We start from the raw sequence: 24,669 nt of genomic DNA, 5'->3' as shown, positions 1-24,669 counted from the left end.
TGAGACTAGCCTGGGCGACATGGAGAAACCCCATCTCTACTAAAAATATAAAAATTAGCCAGGTGTGGTGGTGGGAGCCTGTAATCCCAGCTACTTCTGGGGGCTGAGGCAGAAGAATTGCTTGAACCTGGGAGGCGGAGGTTGCAGTGAGCCAAGATCATGCCACTGCACTCCAGCCTGGGTGACAAGAGCAAGACTCTATCTCAAAAAAAAAAAAAAAAAAAAAAATAGGACTCAGTGACTGACTCAAGTCAAGGAGGTAAGAAAAATCTGGGCTGACTTCAAGATTTCTGACGCCATTATCTCAGGAGATGCAAGAACACAACAGTAGCAACAGCAACAATGGCAAATTATTGGTGGAATAAAAGCGAGAAAGCAAGTTCAACTTTAGGTATGAGTTTTAAATAGGCAGCTGGATGCAAAGGATGGGAACTCAGAAGAAAAGTCAGGGCAGTGCCAGGAACGGCAGCTCACGCCTGTAATCCCAGCACTTTGGGAGACCAAGGTGGGCAGATCACAAGGTCAGGAGATCGAGACCATCCTGGCTAACACAGTGAAACCCCGTCTCTACTAAAAATACAAAAAAAAAAAAAAAAAAAAATTAGCCCAGAGTGGTGGCAGGCACCTGTAGTCCCAGCTACTCGGGAGGCTGAGTCAGGAGAATGGCGTGAACCCAGGAGGCAGAGCTTGCAGTGAGCCGAGATCACGCCACTGCACTCCAGCCTGGGCAACAGAGCAAGACTCCGTCTCAAAAAAAAAAAAAAGAGAGAAAAAAGAAAAGTCAGGGCAGTAGTTAATAGAAGTCATGAGTCATGAGCTTGCTGGGTAAGACAGCCTGAAGAGACTGGAGAGAAAAAAGAAGGCAATCTGAGAGAACCCAAGGAACATCAACATTTAAATGAGTAAATCCAGGAAGAAAAGACCACAAAGAAGTCTGAAAATAATCATCATCATAACGATAAAAGCAAACTTTAATTTATTGCTTACTGTGTGTGTCCCAGCACTTTTCAAAGCATTTTATGTGCATTTCACTTATTCCTTAAAACTACCCTCTGGGGTAATTACTACTAGTAACCTGCTTTTAAAGATGAATTATCAAGGCTAGAGGGGCTAGATAACTAACCTAGCCAAGGTTACTACTAAGTGATGACACTGGGATTCAGGCTCAGACAATTTGGTGCCAGAACCCATACAGTACTAAAGAATTAAGAACCAAAACTGAACACTGTCATAAGAAGTCAAGGGGAAATGAAGTTTAAAGAAGAAAATGGGCTAGTGTTAAATAAACTTAGCAAGAAGTTCTAGTTGCAGAAAAAAGTAGGGCCCAAAAGCTAAACTGTACTGGGTAAAGGAAAGCATGATGAGGTGAAGGGAAGATAATTAGAATTTACTGTATGCCTACTGTGTGCCAGGAGTTCTACATGTTATCTTATTAAATCTCATAACACTCCTTTGAAGTAACTGATAGCTTTTTTGATAGAAAATAAACAGAGCTGCAGGAAGGTTAACTGACTTGCCTGCAATTACCAAGTTATTAAGTGACAGGGTCAGGATTTGAACCAATGTATGTCTGACTTTTAAGCTTATTCTCTTTTCCACTATACTATGCTACTGCAAAGAAGCTTAGAAGGCCAAGGAAGGAGAGAACAAGTAGTTCACAAGTGATATGTTTATATCCTGTTCTAGGATTTTGCTGAAGATCACTGTTAAGCACCATGTATGGTCTGCAATTTTGAAAATTTGAACGTTTGCCTATCTGTAGTCTTCTGGTATGCTCCCATTTAGCAGAATACTCTAGACAATAGGATCACTGTGTGAAAATTCTTCTCAAATATGATTAATTTGGACTTAAATGTTTGAGCTCAATAAAACTCAAGGTGCTATGTCAGACAGAAAAGAGGGTACTTATTATTTAGTAGTCCTCTGCTTAAGCACATTCATCTTTTGTAAAAAGGACAATGAAAGGTTGTTCAATAATTTTATTTATTTTTAGATCTTGATTTGCACATTAATTTTGGTAAATCCTTAGGTATGAGTCTTAGTTCTACCCTCATTAGCTCTATTACCTTCTTCAAGTGATTTAAACTTTCCACATGAGTGTGTCATCATCTGTAAGATGGGGATTTAACTATCTTACATGGCTGTTGGGAATAGAAGAGATGAGACCCGTAGACCACTTAGCACACTGTCCACTTCAGTTCATGCTCAGTAAATGCGGTAACAATTTATTTGTCTCCTTCCTCAGCCTCATCGTCCATCACTGCTCTCCTCCCACTTTATGCTCTAGGTTTCATGGGAAGAAAGGGCTTTATTGTAAAATAATACTATTTTACATAAAAAATTAATGGCAATGTTCAACTAGAGTGGTGGCATCAGGAACAAGAGGGCCAAATCACAGGACTTGGCAACCTGTTGGGTAAGGAAGAGGCATAACACAGAGGACTCAGAGATTTGCAGTGTGGGGAACAAATGGGAGAAGATGATGGCTGAACTGCATAAGTTGCATCATAAAATGGCTCTGATTTTTCAGTACAAATATACTCTGAAGCAGAACTGAAATCATAAAGCAGTCAAGCCTTGATAAACTAAATTTCGCTTTACAACAACTCCCTAGAGAAAACCTCTTCTAAAACAGACCAGCAAAACCCAAAATACCAAATAACAAAGACTATATAAATTTAGAATTTTGTAGAACATACTTAACATATAGAGCTTATAAAAATTAAGAGAGGCCATTAATTTTTCTTTTTTTTCTTTCTTTCTCTTCCTTTCTTCCTTCCTCCCTCCCTCCCTCCCTCTTCTCCCGCCCCCACCCCCGCCATCCCTGCTTTCTTTCTTTCTTTCAGAGATGGGATCTTGCTCTGTTACCCAAGCTGGGGTACAGTGGCACAATCTTGGCTCACTGCAAACTCTGCCTCCCGGGTTTAAGTGATTCTTGTGCCTCAGCCTTCGAGGAGCTGGGACTACAGGCGTGCTGCCACCACACCTGGCTAATTTTTCTGTTTTTTTTTTTTCTTTTTTTTTTGAGACACAGCCTCGCACTGTCGCCCAGGCTGGAGTGCAGTGGCGCATTCTCTGCTCACTGCAACCTCCGACTCCAGGGTTCATGCCATTCTCCTGCCTCAGCCTCCTGAGTAGCTGGGACTACAGGTGCCCGCCACCATGCTCAGCTAATTTTTTGTATTTTTAGTAGAGACAGGGTTTCACCGTGTTAGCCAGGATGGTCTCGATCTCCTGACCTCGTGATCCGCCAGCCTTGGCCTCCCAAAGTGCTGGGATTATAGGCGTGAGCCACCGCACCTGGCTAATTTTTCTATTTTTTAGAGATGGGGTTTCGCTGTGTTGGCCAGGCTCGTCTTGAACTCCTGGACTTATCTGCCCACCTTGGCCTCCCAAACTGTTGGGACCACAGGCATGAGCCACCGTGCCTGGCCACGAAGTTTCATTTTAGATTAGATTAATTGGCAAACAAATAATCATAACAGAAGTGAACAAAGGACTGCAAGTATCCTGCCCAGGGAATAACTGCCAGAGGGAATAGGGATGACTCAATGCTGGAGTGGACCTAAAGAATAAGTAGTAGTTTCCCAAGAAAAGAAGAAAGCATATTCCAGGTAGAAGGAACAGCCTCTTCAAAGGCACACAGGCATGAACAAACACAATGTATTTAAAGAACAACAAGCTGCTTGGTTTGGTTAAAGAGTACAGGGAGAGTTAAATTGGGACTTAACCTTGCAGGTATTAAGAAGCCACTGAGGAATGAAAGAAAGGGTATGATGTTATTGTATTTGTATATCCAAAGGTAAAATTAATAGAAGGAGGGGAGTAAACTAGAGAGATTGAAAAGGAGGGCTCCTAGGAATAAAAACATAAGTAAGAATGATCAGAAGTAGGGGGATAAAGGGAAGAACCCAAGAGACATTCAGGACCTTTAAGCAATTTGACTTTGCAAGGCATCAGACATGTAGGTAATCAGTAAAGGAATTAGGTATGATTAGAATTTCTGATTAAGATGGCTGAGAGATGATGTATTGCACAAATATTTACTGAGCAACTAATACAGGCACCAGTCTAGGCACTGAGAATACAGCTATGAACAAACAGACAAACATCTCAGTCTTTGGAGCTTAAATCTGAGTGAATGACAGTCCATCACTGAAAGAAAAAGAAAAAAAACAGGTTTGGTTTTGGTTTGGAGGGAGGGTGCAGAGATTAATGCAATTAGGTGTTTTTAAAATTTTTTACTTTTTTGTTTGATATCTTCTCAAAAACCAAAAAAAAAAAAAACAAAAAAAAACCACCACAAAATAACTTTTTTTTTTTACTTTGCTCAGTTGCCAGCACTACAGGAAAGAGAAGCCTGGAAGTACATTATGGGAAAAGAAGTAGATAGGTCTTCAGTGTAAAATCTGAAGGGGTCATGTGAGTATTTTTAAGGATTCAATAATATACATAAACACAAATAAAAACACAGTATATTTCCCATCTATTTGGCAAAGATGAGAGAGTTGAACATATCCCAGTTGGTAAGAGTATGTAAAAACAATAGGGACTTTTATGCAGTATTGGTTGGTGCCCTCTCTAGAGGGCAGTTTGGCAATATGTATCAAAATATAAAATGCACATGTTCTTTTGTCCCAAAATTCAATTTCTAGAATTTGTATCAAGAAGATAACAGGATATATATATATATACACAAAGATGTATGATGGACAGTTTTCTTCAATGTTGTTTTTAATAGCCAAACCAAAAAATAACCACAAAACCAGAAACAATCTACAGGTCCATCATAGCATAGATCCCTATCTACATCAATAACATATCTACAACATATTTTTTAGTGAATTAAAGGAAAAAGTATGATGCAGCATGTACTATATTGGCCCATTAATGTTAAATTTAACTCTATTTTTTGTTTGAGAAGTGTTAGAAAATTAAAAAATTAAAGATAAATAAAAATAAATTGATCTATACATAAGTATATACAACTCATAAAATGCGTAGATCAGCAGATAGAGGCTGGATGTGGTGTCTCATGCCTGTAGTCCCAGCACTTTTGGAGGTTGAAGCAGGTGGATCACTTGAGGCCAGGAGTCTGAGACCAGCATGGACAACATGGTGAAAACCCGTCTCTATCAAAAATACAAAAAATTAGCCAGGCGTGGTGGTGCATACCTGTAATCCCAGGTACTTGGGTGGCTGAGGCACAAGAATCGCTTGAACCCGGGAGGCAGAGTTTGCAGTGAGCTGAGACCGTGCCACTGCACTCCAGCCTGGGTGACAGAACGAGACTGTCTCAAAACAAAACAAAGCAGATAGAATTAGAGGTTTAGATCTGGAAGGATGTTCTAGCCATCATGTCTATAGTAATATTCTAGATGATTTTTACTTTCTCTTATGTTTTTTGGCATTTAATTTTTCATTACATTGATAATTTATTTTTCTAGTTTAAAATGCTCTTTTTATTTTGAAAGAAAAGGAAGGAATATTTATATACATAGTGAAGGCTTACTATAAGGGTAGGGTAGGTAAGGGAAGAGATTGAGAATAGTGTGACATATAAGTAGATGGGGGAGGCAGAAGGGTAGTAAGGACATTAAGTCAGAAGATCCACTGCACAGGTCACTGGGTGGTCCTGTGAGCTGGGGATGGGGCAGTATCTCTGTGACCTTCCTAGAGCAGATAGATATTCATAACCTAAAGATAGCCTGTATTCATTTGATTCTGGTTGTCTAGAACCAAGCAGCATCTTCCACATTTATACAAATATGCAAGATCTTTGTTGAGAAATAAACAACAATATCAAACCCCTCTCTGTGGCAACCAGAATCCTATCTGGAACAGGGCCAGAAAAAGCCATGTTTTCAGCACTTCAGAGAAAACTGCCGCTGCTGCTTATCAAATTAAAATGCAAAGCAGATCACTCCAGTGTCATTGGGAACTGTCAGAAAGGGATTATGGTTCCCACCCCAAGGATGCAGGTCAGCTAAACAATACCCATCTTCCTGTGCTGAGAAGGAGGGAGAAGGAGGAGAAAGATTAGGTCTGTTTCCAAATAGCAGTCCCTCCTGCTTGTTACCGTGGTAACCTCCTTTCCCTGAGCTGCTCTCATTTGTCTCTCTCTGCCTGACCTTCATGTTGCTTTGACAGTAACTGAGGAGGAAAAGGTGCCCGTCTGCCAGCTAAGCACTCAAGCTGAGGGCACTGAGCAAGAAAAAGAGGCACTCAAAGTCCCTCTCATTCTAGACTCTAAACTGTGACCTTAGAGTGATTAGAGTCCTGAAAGAGGTTTCTGGTGGCCCTTGTCATTCCATCCTTCCTCCCCTGTGCTCAGGGCCATCTCATTTCTTGGATATACCCTTTAAGTGTCAGGAATCTGGTCAGAGTCAAGTGGGTAGGTGAGAAGTCACAGAGAAGAGAAAAAACAAGGCACAACAAGCTGAAGAACAGAGATAATAAAATATTAATTCAAAACTGCCTAAGACAACTATCAGCATAGTAGTTAAGTACAGCTTTTAGTTTCCCTTTCTCTTCAGGATTTGTGCCATATTTTCAGTCAGTAGAGGTGTAAGGGCAATTAAGGTACTTGGGGCAGGGTTGGTGAAAGGGTACAAATAGTGCTTTTTAATGTTTTTCAAGCCTAGGATAACAGAACCCAACCATTTAACAAATAATTATTGAGTACTTCTTATGTATGGCTCCTATGCTATACACACTGAGTATAGGTGGTAAACGAAAGGGACTGGTAAGTAAATACAAATTAGATATAAATTAGAAACTGCTATTAGGAGACAAATAGGTCATGTGATAAGAGAACAATGAGAAGGGAGCTACCTTGGGTAATCAGAGATGGCATCTCTAAGGCTGGATTTAAACTGAGGCCCAAAAGATGAGAAGGAGCCATCCATGTGAAGAGCCAAGGGATAAGCACTATAGGCAGAGGGAACAGCATATGCAAACTCCTAAGGCAAGAAAGAGCTTGGCATAGAGCACGGTAGCTCACGCCTGTAATCTCAGCACTTTGGGAGGCTGAGTTGGCCAGATCACAAGGTCAGGAGTTTGAGACTAGCCTGGCCAATATGGTGAAACCCCATCTCTGCTAAAAATACAAAAAAATTAGCCGGGCATGGTGGTGCATGCCTGTAATCCCAGCTACTCCGGAGACTGAGTCAGGAGAAGTGCTTGAACCTGAGAGGCAGAGGGTGCAGTGAGCTGAGATCGCGCCGCTGCACTTTAGCCTGGGGCAACAGAGCGAGTCTCCATCTCCAAAAGAAAAAAAGAAAGAGCTTGGCATATATTTATATATTTGAGGTCCATATTTCATTTCATATTACTAGACACACCATGGAAAAACAAGTCTGCTGATTCTAGAAGCTCAAGAGGCTGAGGGAATGGGCAACATTAAAACAGCTAGCCAAATGTTATCCAGTGATTTCACAAATAATTTATTTATTAAGCTACCAATCATGAAGATACTATGATCTATGGACAGCCCACTTATCCAAAGTCTGAGAAAAATAAGAGCTATGATGGTGGGGTCAGTTTTCTGTCAATAGCAGTCGCTGTCATTCCAAATGACACTTACTATGAGAGCAGGGCTGATTTCCATTACTTAAATGGCATCCTCAAACCCATTTAAGACTTTACCCCAAACCTCCTTAAAGTGATTTACACATTGGAGTAATTATCTTACAAAGGAGGTGGGAAGGGGCCAGGTTTTAGTCCCAGTTTTTTACCATTTATCTGTATAACCTTAAGTAAGTCACTTCACTTCTCCAAACTTCAAGACATGAGGTAGTTGGATGTTATGACCCCTAAGGATATTGTATTAGGGCTCGTTCACCTAGAAATGATAGAAAAACCACTGCCAACCTGACTTAAAAAGAGAATTTAGTGGCTCTCGTGTAACTGAAAAAGTCTATATCACACATGGCTTGATGTACGGGCTCAAATGATGTCTTAGGGCCCAATTTCAAACCCTCCCTCTCTTGGTGTTTTCTCTGGCACAGCTGCATTGTCAGCCAGGATCTCCTCCTAGGTGGCAAGGTGGCTGTAGCACTTCAACTTTTTTTTTTTTTTTTGAGACGGAATCTTCCTCTGTCGCCCAGGCTGGAGTGCAGTGGCATGATCTCAGCTTACTGCAACCTCTGCCTCCTGGGTTCAAGTGATTCTCCTGCCTCAGCCTCCCAAGTAGCTGGCATTTCAGATGCCCACCACCACACCCGGCTAATTTTTGGTATTTTTAGTAGAGACGGGGTTTCACCATGTTGGCCAGGCTGGTCTCAAACTCCTGACCTCAGGTGATCCACCTGTCTTAGCCTCCCAAAGTACTGAGATTACAGGCACGAGCCACCGCGCCCGGCCCAAATTTTATAAACTCACAGCTCCAAACCCAGTAGAAAGAGACACATTCTTTTCTAATCACACTAACAAAAATCCTTATGTTCATTCTGATTGGACCAGCTTCTGGAGTTTAAAATCAATGGCCCTCAAAATCTTTACATTTTGTGACCAGGTGCAGTGGCTCATGCCTGTAATCCCAGCACTTTGGGAGGCTGAGGCAGGCAGACTGCTTGAGCTCAGGAGTTAGAGACCAGGCTGGGCAACATGGTGAAACCCGGTCTTTACCAACAATACAAAAAAAAAAAAATTAGCCAGATGTGGTGTCAAGAGCCTGTAGTCCCAGCTACTGAGGTGGCTGAGGTGAGAGGATCACCTGAGCTCAGGAGGTGGAGGTTGCAGTGAGCTGAGATCACACCACTGCACTCCAGCCTGGGTGACAGAGTGAGACCCCGTGTCCAAAAAAAAAAAAAAAATTTAAGCATTCTCCAAGTCTTCGCCTTTTCTGGTTTTAATTTAAAACAAACAAACAAACAAAAAAAACAAAACAAAACATAGTGCATATGTAGTTTTTGTCTGCCCAGAATCCCTCTTTTCTGCAGAAAACTGCCTTACTCCCACTCCATGTGTTCCTAGTAAGATAACAATCACAGTGCCCTTTCAGCTACCTGGCTCTGGGAGTGGGTTCAGTATCAACCTATTCTTTCAGTTCTTATAAAGTAAACTGCTGATGGAATATTTCTTTAGTCTTTCAAGAGGGCAGAGCCATGCTTCTTCCTTAATATGTGTGTTCATGATATAAAACCCTTCAAACCTCTCCTAATCTTAAAAGTATTAAATGTTTACATCTTCCTCAAACATAATACTTGATTGACAGTCAAGGAGTTCCAACACAAAACTATTAACATGGCGAGACAGCAAACACCAACCCTTCTTATCCACTCAATTATACTATGAAATGAGTTATGGTTGAATCATCAGAATGTTCTGGAATGGCTGGGTACAGTGGCTTACACCTGTAATCCCAGCACTGTAGGCGGGTGGATCACTTGAGTCTAGGAGTTTGAGACCAGCCTGGGCAACATGGTGAAACCCTGTACCTACAAAAAATATATAAAACATTAGCCAGGTATGGTGGCACGCACCAGTAGTCCCAGCTACTGGGGAAGCTGAGGTGGGAGGATTACGTGAGTCTGGGAGGCGGAGGTTGCAGTGAGCTGTGATTGCACCACTGCACTCCAGCCTGGGCGAGAGAACAAGACCCTGTCTCAAAAACAAACAAGAGAACATTCTGGATGACTTATTTCTCCTAGAACAACTAGATTTTTCAGACTATGAAAGGTTATCAGAATTTCACTGCATCGTGAACATTTTTGTGTCAATTAGCTATAACTTAAAACATTATTTTTATTTATTTATTTAAGTACAATTTCCATTTTATTTTTCTCCAGAGAATAGCCTGTCTTCAGTCTTTAAGAACTCAGCTCCTTACATGGGCTTTGGTGGGGGACGTGGGGCAGCACCCGCAGGTCTAAATCGGGGTGGGGGTGTTCGGTCCTTGCGGGCTTCACGAGATCGATTCCTGACTACTTTGCTGTGAATTGCACAACTCACACAGTAATGCAGCTTCACATACAGCTTGGGAAGCACATAGGCATCGAAGACACTCGCTTCAGAAATGTCCCTGACTGCTGCGGCCTCCACTATGTTTCGAATGACGAATTTCTTAATGGCCTTGTCCTTGGGCACGCATCGGGCACAGTTAGTGCAGCGAATAGGCTGCATGTGGCCGTGGCCCTTTTTGGCACGACCATTGTTCCTTCTTTTGTCATCTTGGAGGCACGGACCGGAGAGAGCAAAAACATTATTTTTATTTTATTTATTTATGTAATTTTTTGAGACAAGAGTCTTGCTCTGTTGCCCAGGCTGGGGTGCAGTGGCACGATCCCAGGTCACTGCAACTTTTGCCTCCTAGATTCAAGCAATTCTCCTGCCTCAGCCTCCCAAGCAGCTGGTATTTCAGATGCCGGGCTAATTTTTTTTTTTTTTTTTTTTTAAAGTAGAAATGGGGTTTCATCATGTTGGCCAGTCTGGTCTTGAACTCCTGACCACAGGTGATCTGCCTGCTTTGGCCTCCCAGAATGCTGGGATTGCGGGCCTCGTGAACCACCATGCCTGGCCAACTTAAAACATAATTTTAAATGCTTGAACAGAATTATTACCATTATTATTTTTTTGAGACAGAGTCTCACTCTGTCATGCAGGCTGGGGTGTAGTGGCGAGATCCCAGCTCACTGCAGCCTCCACCTTCTGGGTTGAAGCAATTCTTGTGCCTTAGCCTCTCAAGTAGCTGGGATTACAGGCACCTGCCACCAGAGCTGGCTAAATTTTCGTATTTTTAGTAGAGATGGGGTTTCACCAAGTTGGCCAGACTGGTCTCAAATTCCTGGCCCCAAGTGATCCAACTGCCTTGGCCTCCCAAAGTGCTGGGATTATAGGCGTGAGCCACCATGCCCAGCTGCATAGAATTATTTTGAACAAACCAACCACGATTCATTTAACCAATTAACTATAGATGGATATTTAGGTTGTCCTAATTTTCACTTATATAAACAAGGCTGAGAGAAATATCTTTTTTTTTTTTTTTTCTTTGAGGCAGGGTCTTCCCTCTGCTGACAGGCTGGAGTGCAGTGATGTGATCATGGCTCACTACAGCCTTGACCCCCAGAGCTCCAGTGATCCAGTGATCTATCTCAGTCTGCCAAGTAGCTGAGACCACAGGCACATTCCACCAGCTGATTAAAAAAAGGCCAGGTGTGGTGGCTGACACTCGCAATCCCAGCACTTTGGGAGGCCAAGGCGTGCGGATCACCTGAGGTCAGTTTGAGACCAGCCTGGCCAACATGGTGAAACCCCATCTCTACTGAAAATACAAAAATTAGCTGGGCGTGGTGGTGTGTGCTGGTCGTCCCAGCTACTTGGGAGGCCAAGGCAAGAGAATCACTTGAACCCGGTGCACGGTAGGTCGAGATCGTGCCACTGCACTCCAGCCTAGGGACAGACCAAGACTCTGTCTCAAAAAAAAAAAAAATTATTTTTAGTAGAGATAGGACCTCACCATGTTGCCTAGGCTGTTCTCAATCTCATGGGCTCAAGCCATCTACCCACCTCAGCCTCCCAAAGTGCTGGGATTATAGGCATGAGCCACCATGCCTGGCTGAGAGAAATATCTTTGCACCTGTTTCACTAGTTTCATAGGGTGAAGTCCTACATATAAGCAAGTAAAAAGGGTATGCACATTTTGAGGCTTTTTTAAAAACATTTTTTATAGAGACAGGGTCTCGCTTTGTTGAGGAGGCTGTTTTTGTTTGTTTGTTTGTTTTTTGAGATACAGTCTGTCTCTGTCGCCCAGGCTGGAGTGCAGTGGTGCGATCTTGGCTCACTGCAACCTCTGTCTCCTGGGTTCAAGCGATTCTCCTGCCTCAGCCTCCTGAGTAGCTGGGACTACAGGTGCGTGCCACCACACTCAGCTAATTTTTGTATTTTTAGTAGATACGGGGTTTCACCATGTTGGCCAGGATGGTCTCGATCTCTTGACCTCATGATCCGCCAGCCTTGGTCTCCCAAAATGCTGGGATTGCAGGCGTGAGCCACTGCACCTGGCCTCGGAGGCTGGTCTTGAACTCCTGGCCTCAAGCAATCCTCCCACCTCAGCCTCCCAAAGTGCTGGGATTACATGCATAAACGAGCATGCCCGGTCTTTAAGGCTTTTTGATACATACTACTCAACCAACTTCCAGGCTTTCTGGAACTTAAAGAAAACTCTATGGTATTGCCTACATTTCCAGGGTAGTTTATTTACTCTTCTCAGGACCTTTTTAAGGTATTATCAGAAATGTACAAAGTTTTCTACTTTTGAACCTATTTGTCTTTATCTTCAAGGGATAACATTTTGCGTTTGTTTTTAATGCCAACAAACACAAAATGGTTATGGTTAGTATAACCATTACCTTGTAAACTGACATTGAAAGCTACTGCTCTTATCTTAAGGAGGTCTATATTGATTTCTGGATTCCTTTCCTGGGTTACATGACTACTCTAAACCCAGATACATATATATATACACATATATATATATATGTGTGTATATATATACACATATATATATGTGTATATATATATATATGCATGTATATGTGTGTGTGTGTTATGTGTATGTAAAATAAATATATATTTTCTATAAATGAAGGCCAGGTGGCTCAGGTGGGCAATTCCAGCACTTTGGGAGGCCAAGGTGGATGGATCATCTGAGGCTGGGAGTTCAAGACCAGCCTGGCTAACATGGCAAAACCCCAACTCTACTAACACAAAAATTAGCTGGGTGTGGTGGCACACACCTTTAATCCCAGCTACTCAGGAAGCTGAGGCAGTAGAATCACTTGAAACCAGGAAGCAGAGGTTGCAGTGAGCTGATATCGTGCCACTGCACTCTAGCCTGGGTAACAGAGCAAGAACCCCTCTCTCAAAATAAACAAAGAGCAAAAGAGAGAGAGAGATCAATTTATCCCATATGCTCTCTCCCCTACTAATATGTATGACCTTATATTTATTCATAGATAATATTAAAATAGTTCCGACCCAAAAACTTCAATACTGAGCACAATTTAAATCCTTCTTAAACCAGGACAATAAAAGGCTAGATTTCCTAGTATACAGGTTGGGAGTTCAGATTTCTAATCAGCAAGTAGTTGGCAGCCAGGAAAGATTTAAGTTCATAAATGAGGACCATGTGCAGTGTGTTTTTTTCTTACCTTCTCCATCCAGCCCAAATTCAGCTCTTCAACTTTCTAGCAAACTTGAATAATGTTTTAGCTTTAATCACAACAAGTATGATCAACCATACCACATCTAATTTTTTACCAGTATCCATTAGTCTCAATTTTCACTATCGCTTATCTGTGAATACTATCAAGAGCTTTCCAAAAGCATCGAGTTTTTCCTGCCAAATCTCTATAATCTCTTTAACTGTCTGGGTCTGTTTACAGTATGTAAAAATTTTTAGCCATTTAATTTATAATTTTAATCTTACAGAAAGAAAAATCTCACAAAAAAGTATATTCCTGAGAAGCTCCATAGATGTGGACTACTTTAGGAAGAAGTAAAGGAGGGCCTTGGTTAAGAACAGATGAGATAAGGAAAGAAAGACTATTCAAATAGAAGTAAAGGGGATGAAGATAAATAGGAGATAATGATTACGACAAACGGACTTTGAAGATAGCTATCTTGGCTTTAAATAGAGCCTCCACTACTGGCTGTGCAACTTTAGGCAAGTTATTTAACTTCTTTAAGCCACAATTTTCTTGTTAGTAAAATAAAAATTATGCTAGTGTGTATTGCATAGAGCTACTGCAATAATTAAAGGAAATATATAAGAAGCATTTGGTGTTGCTGCCTGGAACATAGTCTGATAAAATGCTGCTGCTGCTGCTGCTGAAGTTTCTGTTGTTATTAAATGTGCCCTAGGGATCCTCCAAAAAGGGCTTCATCCACTGACCTTTATCTCAGAACTATGATTAGCCTGATATCAGTAGCTCTTTTCAGGCTAAGAACAGGTCAGAAGTTGGCTACTAAACCATCAATTAAAAAAATCAGTTGAGTTCTTCTCCTTTTTTAGCTTCTCAAGACCACCCTTATTTCAGGTTGGAACATGTCCACACAAGGCAGGGACATCCTCCACAATTCCTGTACCAGTCTACACTGGGCTCCATCAGAAGAGCTAAAATGGAACTAGCTAGTGTTCATTTGAGCAACCCAGGACCAAATTCAGGAGATAACGTCCCCAGATAACATTCTGATGTGTAAACCATCTCCCCTATTTGGGTAGCTGAGACATTTTCTTGGTTGCACTATTAAGACTGAGGGCCACAGACAGGCATGGTGGCTCATGCCTATAATCCCACCACTTTGGAAGGCTGAGGCAGGTGGATAACCCGAACCCGAGGTCAGGAGTTCGAGACCAGCCTGACCAATATGGTAAAACCTCATCTCTATTAAAAATACAAAATTAGCCAGACGTAGTGACACATGCCTGTAATCCCAGCTACTTGGGAAGCTGAGGCAGGAGAATTGCTTGAACCCTGGAGGCAGAGTTTGCCATTTGCCATTGCATTCCAGCCTGGGCAACAAGGGCGAAACTCCATCTCAAAAAAAAAAAAAAAAAAAAAAAAAGACTACAGGCCAGGCATGGTGGTTCATGCCTGTAATTCCAGCACTATGGGAGGCTGAGGTGGGAGGACCACCTGAGCCCAGGAGTTTGAGACCAGCGTGGGCAACAAAGTGAGATACCATCTCCACAAATAACAAACAAAAAACAAGAAAACAAGATTGAGAAAGAGGTTGCCATAATCTCTAGTAGTCTCTACAGTCTTCCTCTTCCCCTTCTTTTTTTTTTTTTTAGACAGAGTCTCGCTCTGTTACGCAGGCTGGAGTGCAGTAGGGCAATCTTGGCTCACTGCAAGCTCTGCCTCCTGGGTTCACGCCATTCTCCCGCCTCAGCCTCCAAGTAGCTGGGACTACAGGTGCCCGCCACCACGCCCGGCTAATTTTTTTTTTTTTTTTTTGTATTTTTAGTAGAGACGGGGGTTTCACCGTGGTCTCAATCTTCTGACCTCGTGATCCGCCCGCCTCGGCCTCCCAAAGTGCTGGGATTACAGGCGTGAGCCACCGCGCCCAGCCTTCCCCTTCTTTTTAAGGTCTCACTCCACTGCCCAGGCTGGAGTGTAGTGGTTTGATCGCAGCAGCTCACTGCAGTCTCAACTTCCCGGGCTTAAGAGATCCTCCTACTGGCTGGGCACAGTGGCTCATGCCTGTAATCCCAGCACTTTGGAAGGCTGTGCCTGTAATCCCAGCACTTTGGGAGGCTGAGGCGGGCAGATCACCTGAGGTCGGGAGTTCAAGACCAGCCTGACCAACATGGAAAAACCCCTGCTGGCCAGGCTCATTTCAAACTCCTGGCCTCAAGTGATTCACAGTGCCTGGCCTGATAACTTCTTTAGAGACTCTGCTATCCACATTCATTTTCAGAAAAATTAACCTGGAGACACCACATCCATAGACAATCAGGAGTAATTTTCCTTTGTAACACTTATCTCAGGCAAAAGAGCTATTTTTATAGTGTTTCCCTACCAGAATAAACTGGAAGTTTCATGAAGGAGGGTATTCCCTCTTTCACATCTCCTAAAGGTCTCCTTCAACACTCTATACCAGGGGTTAGTGCAGTGCCTGACCACAGGAAGTACTCCATAAATATTTTTTGAGTATAATCAATGAACACTTTTGAAAATCTAATTAGGTTAACTTTTACTAGTCTCGCCACAAATGCAAGAAAATACACAAATACACCACAATTTTCCAGAAACTTGATGTTTCATCCCTTTTTATTATGCCCTTTGAACCACTGTCCCAGAACTTAATAGTTACTTCAGGATTTAGGAAAAAAAATGTACTGAAGCCCTACTACTAATAGGTACTGTGCTGCTAGGTACTACAGATATGACACGGTCAGGTACAGTTTCATCTAAACAATAACCATTCCTTTTATAAAGGAAGATGGAAAGACAGGATTTTTTCCTCGACCTCTTTCGACACTGAGATGTACAAAGACAAGGCTGAGATTTCAACAACTGGTGGGTGGCAAGATCCACTTTAGAGAACAATGAGCTGCTATTTTCTTCAGATACTCTAAATAGATAAACTAATTATTTTAGTTTTCGCCATCCTTGTGAGTTAAATTATGTCATTTCCTGTTCTGTAGAGTAGCCTCTCCTAAAATATTGATTAAACAGCAAAGCATTTTCCTTCTGGATCCTCTTCTAGAAAGCAACAGGCAGAGATAACAACTTATAGGAAGAAAAGCTACAAAGAAAAGAAATTATTATCTTAAAGAAAAACATCACTATTCTGGAGATAAAAGACAAGAGCCACAGGTTGCCACATTACAGCTGTCTCTCTGTATGAAACATATGGGAAAGGTTAAAACTAGAGACAACTAATTAAAAAGCATATATGATGGGTCTAATAAATTTGAGAAGTATTTCGTTTCACTGAACTCAAGATTTTTGCTGTCTTTAACTCTGTTCCAATACTGTAATAATCATCATTCTACCGAGTATTCCTATAAAGCAGTGGTCCCCAACCTTTTTGGCACCAGGGCCCAGTTTCCTGGAAGACAATTTTTCCACAGACAGAGGGGGGTTGGTGGGAGGGGGGATGGTTCAGGGCTATAACTGTTCCACCTCAGATCATCAGGCATTCGTTAGATTCACATAAGGAACGCATGACTTAGGTCCCTCTCATGTGCAGTTCACAATAGGGTTCCCGCTCCTATGAGAATCTAATGCTGATCTGACAGGAGGCAGAGCTCAGGTGCTAATACTTTCTCAGCCACTGCTCACCTCCTGCTGTGCGACCAGGTTCCTAACAGGCCATGGACCAGTACCAGTCTGCAGCTATCAAGGCCACAGTAGAAAATGTTGCTGATACTCATTATCAGCTCAAGTTATTCTTTTTTTTTTTTTTTTTTTTTTTTGAGACAGAGTTTCACTCTTGTTGCCCAGGCTAGAGTGCAATGGCGCGATCTCGGCTCACCGCAACCTCTGCCTCCCGGGTTCAAGCAATTCTCCTGCCTCAGCCTCCCGAGTAGCTGGGACTACAGGCGCATGCCACCACGCCCAGCTAATTTTTTGTATTTTTAGTAGAGACAGGGTTTCTCCATGTTGGTTAGGCTGGTCTTGGAACTCCTGACCTCAGGTGATCCGCCCTCCTCAGCCTCCCAAAGTGCTGGGATTACAGGCGTGAGCCACCGCACCCGGCCGGCAAGATCCCATTTCTACAAAAATAACAATTAGCCAGGTATGGTGTCACATGTCTGTGGTCCCTGCTACTCGGGAGGCTGAGGTGGGAAGATCACCTAAGCTTGGAAAGTGGAGGTGGCAATGAGCCATGATCATGCCACCGCACTCCAGTCTGAACGACAGAGGAAGACTCTGTCTCAAAAAACAAAACCAAACAAAAAAAAAGTAAAAAATATATTTCAGAATCCTTTAGAATCAGTCTCCTTCTGTGAGTCACTGTTTATGGGACAAGAATTTTATTACGCAGAATGCTGAAGTAATAAAGTCATGCTTGAATCTGAGTTTGGATGGCATGAGGGCAAAAGTAAATGAGCATTAACTAAGGTTACTGAGTGCTCAATTAGGTGTCAACTAGCTAGCTACACTGAAAATTAGTCTAGAGATTAAGAGATGAAACTAATTTGTTACTATATTCAAAAGAAATACATAGGGACCTTTTCCAAAAAATGGATATCTTAACCCAGTAAAAACCATTAACAATTTACTATAGAATTTTAAAGAAACAAAGCAGAAATATACCTCAGATTCAAGTTATTAGCTAAAGACAACAGCAACAAATACATATGTCCAAGGCTACCCTCAGCATAAGACCATTGTGAATTAGAGAAGCTACCTTCCTCGGGGTTAAACAAGTTTAAGGCACAGTGAATCAAGCTCAGGTTGGATTTTTTTTTTCCCCAGAGTCTCGCTCTGTCACCCAGGCTGGAGTGCAGTGACACGATCTTGGCTCGCTGCAACCTCCACCTCCCAGGTTCAAGTGATTCTTGTGCCTCAGCCTCCCGAGTAGCTGGAATTACAGGCGTGCATCACCACGCCTGACTAATTTTTGTATTTTTAGTAGAGACAAGTTTTCGCCATGTTGGCCAGGATGGTCTCAAACTCCTGACCTCAAGTGATCCTCCCGCCTTGGCCTCCCAAAGTGCTGGGATTATAGGCATGAGCCACCACACCCGGCCCAGGATGGATTTTAACCCATCATTTCAAATACCTTAAGCAGGGCCCCCTCTTTTTTTTTTTTTTTTTCCTTAGAGAGTCTAGTTCCTTATTATTTTTTTTATTTTTAAAAATAGCAGGCAGGCGTGGTGGCTCATGCCTGTAATCCCAGCACTTTGGGAGGCTGAGACGGGTGGATCACGAGGTCAAGAGATCGAGACCATCCTGGCCAACATGGTGAAACCCCATCTCTACTAAAAATACAAAAATTAGCTGGGTGTGGTGGCATGCACCCATAGTCCCAGCTACTCGGGAGGCTGAGGCAGGAGAATCACTTGAACTTGGGAGGCAGAGGTTGCAGTGAGCCGAGCTTGCACCATTGCACTCCAGCCTGGACAAGAGTGAAACTCCGTCTCAAAAAAAGAAATAAAAATAAACATAAAGATGGGGCTGGGTGCAGTGGCTGACCAGGCGTGGTGGCTCATTCCTGTAATCCCAGCACTTTGAGAGGCTGGGTGGGTGGATTACTTGAGGTCACGAGTTCGAGACCAGCCTGGCTAACATGGCAAAACTCTGTCTCTACTAAAAATACAAAAATGAGCCAGGGATGGTGGCGCATAACTGTAATTCCAGCTTCTTGGGAGGCTGAGGTGGCAGTGAGTAGAGATCACGCCACTGGACTCCAGTCTGTCAGCCAGGTGACAGAGCAAGACTCTGTCTCAAAAAATAAATAAATAAATAAAAATAAGTAAATAAATAAATAAATTAAAATACAGACTGGGTTTCGCCATGTTGCCCAGGCTGGTGTCAAACTCCTAGACTCAAACAATCCACCTGCCTCGGTCTCCCAAAGTGCCGAGTCAGAGATCCTAGTTCTGATCAGCAGGGAACCCTCTTAAAAGGCACACCCTGTACAACTGAGGGTTAGTTGCTCTACTTATACATTCCCCTCCTTTCTTTTTTAAAACCTCAATAAAATGAAACCAAATAAAAATAGGCATAAATCCTTGAGGACAAAGAGCAAGAGAGAAGAGAATAGCAGACAAGAGATGTGAAAACCATTTTGGGAACTGGAAAGCAGATGGATAAACGTTAACCAAGAGACCAAAAAAAGATGAAACCTAAGCTTATAAAATTGGTAGAGGTGGAAGTGAAGAAACTGTTAGCAAACATTCAAAACCCAGGAAAAGATCAGCAATTTGTGGCATCAGGTACTCTGAAAAGAGCGTAGGGTTCAAAACAGGAAGATCGCTCAAAGTCCTAAAAGATACAATCAGAGCTCTAGATCATCTCCACTACCCAAGGCAGCCTCCTCCCACCTCCCCTACGTTCACGATTCTAGCAAAAGTCTGAACATTTACTCAGAGTATGTTGGACAGGCTGGGTACTCACCCGCACCATGCACAACTAAGAACAGAGATGAAATGAAACACTCACAGCAACAGTCAAACACAAACCCCTTTTTGCTCCTCTGGGCTATGAGAAAGCAGGCAAAAGATGGGTTGATTCCTCTAAGGGAAAAATGACTTGCCTAAGACAAAAGACCTACAGATGCTGGAAGGTGGATGATCCCTCATCAATGGTCAATCAACTCCTTCCTATAGTAAGGGCCACCAAATGACAAGCCCCACCAATGAAAACAGAGCTTCTAAAACAGGACTATCATATCTCACTTTTATTTTTATTTTTAAATTTAATTTAATTTTTATTTTTTTTTTTTTGAGATGGACTCTTGCTCTGTCACCCAGGCAGGAGTGCAGTGGCGCAATCTTGGCTCACTGCAAGCTCTGCCTCCTGGGTTCACGCCATTCTCCTGCCTCCTGGCCAAGATGATGAAACCCTGTCTCTACTAAAAATACAAAAATTAGCTGGGTGTGGTGGCGGGTGCCTGTAATCCCAGCTACTCTGGAGGCTGACACAGAGAATTACTTGAACCCGGGAGGCAGAGGTTGCAGTGAGTCGAGATCGCACCACTGCACTCAAGCCTGGGCAACAAAGCAAGACTCTTGTCTTGGCTGGGCGTGGTGGCTCATGCCTGTAATCCCAGCACTTTGGAAGGCCGAGGCAGGTGAGTCACAAGGTCAGGAGATCGAGACTATCCTGGCTAACACGGTGAAACCCCGTCTCTACTAAAAATACAAAAAATTAGCCGGGCGTGATGGCGGGCGCCTGTAGTCCCAGCTACTCGGGAGGCTGAGGCAGGAGAATGGCATGAACCTGGGAGGCGGAGGTTGCAGTGACCCGAGATTACGCCACTGCACTCCAGCCTGGGTGACAAAGCAAGACTCTGTCTCAAAAAAAAAAAAAAAAAGACTCTGTCTCAAAAAAAAAAAAAAGAAAAAAGAAAGAAAGAAAGAAAGAGTGAATGGATAGGGAAATGTAGGATTGCTTAAGGCTAATGATTGTGAACTTAATGTGAGAACAGGCAGAACAGTTTTTTCAGCCACATGTAGACACACAGATACAGGCATGAAGTAAGCAAAAAGTTGGACTGAGTTTTTGTCGGTGAGAAATTTAACAATGTAGCGAAGAAAGTAATTATAATGAATACAAGTTCAGTAGGGAAGTACTTGAAAAAGAGTGTAATGCTCAGTACAAACAGTGGTGATTCACAGTGTCAAAGGATTGACGGAGCAGAGATTCCAGAGGAAGGGTGTTGTGAAAGTAGAAATGAGTGATGGAAGAATAGCATGCTTGATACTGAAATAACAGAGGAGATGTAGCTCTAATTGACTAGATCTAGGGCAGGAGTCAGTAAACTCTGTAAAGGGTTAGACAATAAATACCTTAGGCTTTGAGAGTCAATGGTGTCTGTTGCAATTACTCAACTTGGCTGTTGTAGTATGAAAGAGGCTATAGACGATACATAAATGAAGGAGTAAGGCTATATTTAAACAAACTTTATTTACAAAAACAGCTTGGTCCTGGTGCACTGGTCTAGAGTACGACTATGGGAGTAGTAGCTGAGACAGGATAGAGGTCAAAAATCTTTGGGAGAGACATGGATAAGGAACTAAGAAATAAAGATGTTGGAAAGATAATTAATATGGACATAGAATTTACCAAGAATTAAGCCAGGAATAGTGTTGGAGAGGGTGACTCTGAGCCAGGAACTAAAAAAGCCTTTAAAGAATGAGGGAGGACACTGGCAAAATTGGCAGAGTAAAGGATCTTTGAAAATTATCTTCTCCATAAAACAAAAATTGTCAAAATCAAGTTTTTCAGAATTCTGGAAATTAACACCAAAGGCTTACAACAATCTAAGAGCATTTATTCAAGCAAAATGCCTGAATATCAGTAAGAAACATTGAGCTTTGTTAGCACCTTAACTTGCCCTACTCCCATCTCCTGCTCTGAAAAATCAAAAGCCTGCAATCACAGTGAAAAAGCAGCAGCTTGACAATCACTAGATGGGGCAGAACAGGGTTGGCGTGCCTGTGAAGCTTCATTCCCAGGGAATTATCATTATTTGACCTTTCTGGTGGTTCCCTGGAAGGCCCCACTTGCAAGGTTATCTATATCTGACCAGACTCAGAGCTTACCCAGCATAAAAAGCCTTTTCCCTGGGAGGTAGGAGTATTTGTGAAAAATATAGGGAAGTGCTTAACTTTGTGGCTGCCTGACCAAAAAAACTTAAAAGGAAAAGCTGGGGAAGGACATGTTCACAGGGCTTTCCTGGAAATCTAGAAAGCCGTATGTTTTCTAGATTGTCTGAGAGTAGAAGAAAATCTTTAAAAAAAGCAAGCCACATGTATGCACAAGGACGTATACATGCCCAGGGCTGAGGCCATGCTCAGTAAAGTACTGAGAAGGCCCTAAACTCTCACCTCCGGTTGACCTTGAAGCTCTGCACAAGCAGAATGTGAAGGCTAGGCCAGGATGGTGACATGCATATAGTCCCAGCTACTCAGGAGGAGGAAGCAGGAAGACAGCTTGAGGCTAGGAGTTCAAGGTCACAGTGTGCTATGAGTGTAACTGTGAATAGCCACTGAACCAGCCTGGGCAATATGGTGAGACCCCCATCTCTAAAAAAATTTAAAAATAAAATTGTCTGGGCAACAGAGCGAGACTGTCTCAAAAAAAAAAAAAAAAAAAAAAAAAAGAAGACATTGAAGACTAGAAAACAGAGTTGTCAACTCCTGAGTATTTAATTCTATATCCAGCAAAACTATCCATTAAAAAACAAGGAAAAATTAAGATATTCCCAGATAAAAAAGAACTGAGAGGCTGGGCGTGGTGGCTCATGCCTGTCATCCTAGCACTTTGGGAGGCCACGGTGGGAGGATCACTTCAGGTAACGAGTTCGAGACCAGCCTGGCCAACAAGGTGGAACCCCATCTCTACAAAAATCAGCTAGGCATGGTGGCGTATGCCTGTAGTCCCAGCTACTCGGGAGGCTGAGGCAGGAGAATCACTTCAACCCAGGAGGTAGAGGTTGCAGACTGCACCACTACACTCCAGCCTAGGCGACAGAATGCGACTCTGTCTCAAAAAAAAAAAAAAAAAAAAGAAAGGAAAAGAAAAGAAAAGAACTGAGAGAGTTCATTGCTAGTAGACCTGCCCTACAAGAAATACTAAAGGGAATCTTTAAGTGAAATGACAGGGCACTAGGCAATAACTTGAATCCACACAAAGAAAGAATGTTAGTAAAGCTAACTCCCCCATAGCTGTATTAAATTACAGCAGCAATAAGAAACTATTACTATAAACTGAGTGGCTTAAAACAATGCAAATTTATTATCATACAGTTCTGGAGTTCAAAAGTCTAAAATGGTTCTCTCTGAACTAAAATTAAGATGTCATCAGGGCTGCATTTCGTTGTGGAGGCTCTAGGAGATAATCCATTTTTCTTGCTTTTTCTAGGCTTTAGGAGGCTGTCTAAATTCCTTGGCTCATCCCCTCCCTCCATCTTCAAACTAAGTAGTATACCATCTTTAAATCTCTCTCTGACTCTGACTCTCTTGCCCTCTTCTTCCCTTACAAGAACCCTTGTGATTACATTGGAACCATTGGATAATCTAAGCTAATCCCCCCACCTCAAAATCCTTAATTTAATCACATCTATAAAATCTCTTTTGCCAGGTAAGGTAACATATTCACAGGTTCCAGGGAATAAGAAATAGATTTTTTTTGGAGGAGGCAGTATTCTGCCTACCTGCCATAGTAGGTAAATACAAAAGACTGTATAAATGTATTTTTTATTTATAACTTTTTTCTCATATCTGACTTAAAAGACAACTGCATAAAGCAATATTTATAATATGTGTTGATGGGTATACGTCATTTGTATGACAATAATAGCACAAAGGACAAAGAAGGGAACAGAGCTATACAAAAACACAAGTTTTTGTTTGTTTGTTTGTTTGTTTTCCTGTGTCGCCCAGGCTGGAGTGCAGTAGCAAGATCACAGCTCACTGCGACCTCTGCCTCCTGGGCTTAAGTGATTCTCCTGCCTCACCCTCCCAAGTAGCTGGGACTACAGGCACCTACCACCACACCTAATTTTTTTTGTACTTTTAGTAGAGACAGGGTTTCACCATGTTGGCCAGGCTAGTATCGAACCCCTGACTTCAAATGATCCACCTGCCTAGGCCTCCCGCACCTGGGATTTCAGGTGTGAGCCAGTAGGTCTGGCTACTTTTTTTTTTTTTTTTTTTGAGACAGGGTCTTGCTCTATCACCCAGACTGTAGAGCAGTGGAACAATCACAACTGACTGCAGCTTGACCTCCTGGGCTCAACTCATCCTCCCACCTCAGCCTCCCAAGTAGCTGAGACTATAGGCATGCATGTACCATCACTTCTTTGCATGTACCATCACTTCTTTTTGTTTTCTCTGTTCTAGCTAATACTTAAATTTTTTGTAGAGATGGGTCTCCCCACACTATACACAATAGAACATATCTATTTAACACAAAAGAGGGCTGTGATGGAGGGAAAGAGGAACAAAAAAGACATAAAAAAATAGCAAAATGTAGATGCAAATCTTTTTTCTTTTATAATTTTTAATGAAAAATTTTTAAATTTTTAAAAAATCCAGATCCTGCACAATTTTGTTGTTTTTTCTGAGACAAGTTCTCTCTCTGTCACCCAGGCTGGAATATAGTGGCCCTATCAAAGCTCACTGCAGCCTCAACCTCTTGGGCTCAAGCAATCCACCCACCAATCAGCCTCTAGAGTAGCCAGGACTACACACACATGCCACCATACCCATATAGTTTTTGTACTTTTTTGTACAGATGGGATTTCGCCATGTTGCTGAGGCTGGTCTTAAACTCCTGAGCTCACGCAATCCATGCGCCTTGGCCTCCCAAAGTGCTAGAATTACAGGCCTGAGCCACCATGTCTGGTCATAATTTTTTGTTTGTTTGTTTTTTGAGACAGAGTCTTGTTCGTCGCCCAGGCTAGAGTGCAATGGCACGATCTCAGCTACTGCAACCTCCACCTCCTGGGTTCAAGCTATTCTCCTGCCTCGGCCTCCTGAGT

At 42.4% G+C, this 24,669-nt stretch overlaps 2 protein-coding genes across 4 annotated transcripts in view; both read right to left on the bottom strand.

The window, feature by feature from the left end:
- The window catches only part of ZNF609 (zinc finger protein 609), a 223,990-nt gene that overhangs the window by 82,354 nt on the left and 116,967 nt on the right, over nucleotides 1-24,669 (bottom strand). The gene's annotated exons all lie outside the window — the stretch shown is intronic.
- On the bottom strand, nucleotides 9,765-10,209 carry LOC129137196 (small ribosomal subunit protein eS26-like; the record flags this gene model as incomplete). The annotated part of the gene is made up of 1 exon (XM_054667336.1): nucleotides 9,765-10,209. A coding segment is annotated over one exon (381 nt), but the record flags the coding sequence as incomplete, so codon positions are not given.

Source organism: Pan troglodytes, chromosome 16, assembly GCF_028858775.2.
Source record: "Pan troglodytes isolate AG18354 chromosome 16, NHGRI_mPanTro3-v2.0_pri, whole genome shotgun sequence".
Classification (NCBI taxonomy): domain Eukaryota; kingdom Metazoa; phylum Chordata; class Mammalia; order Primates; family Hominidae; genus Pan; species Pan troglodytes.
This window is presented reverse-complemented; position numbering and strand designations above follow the sequence as displayed.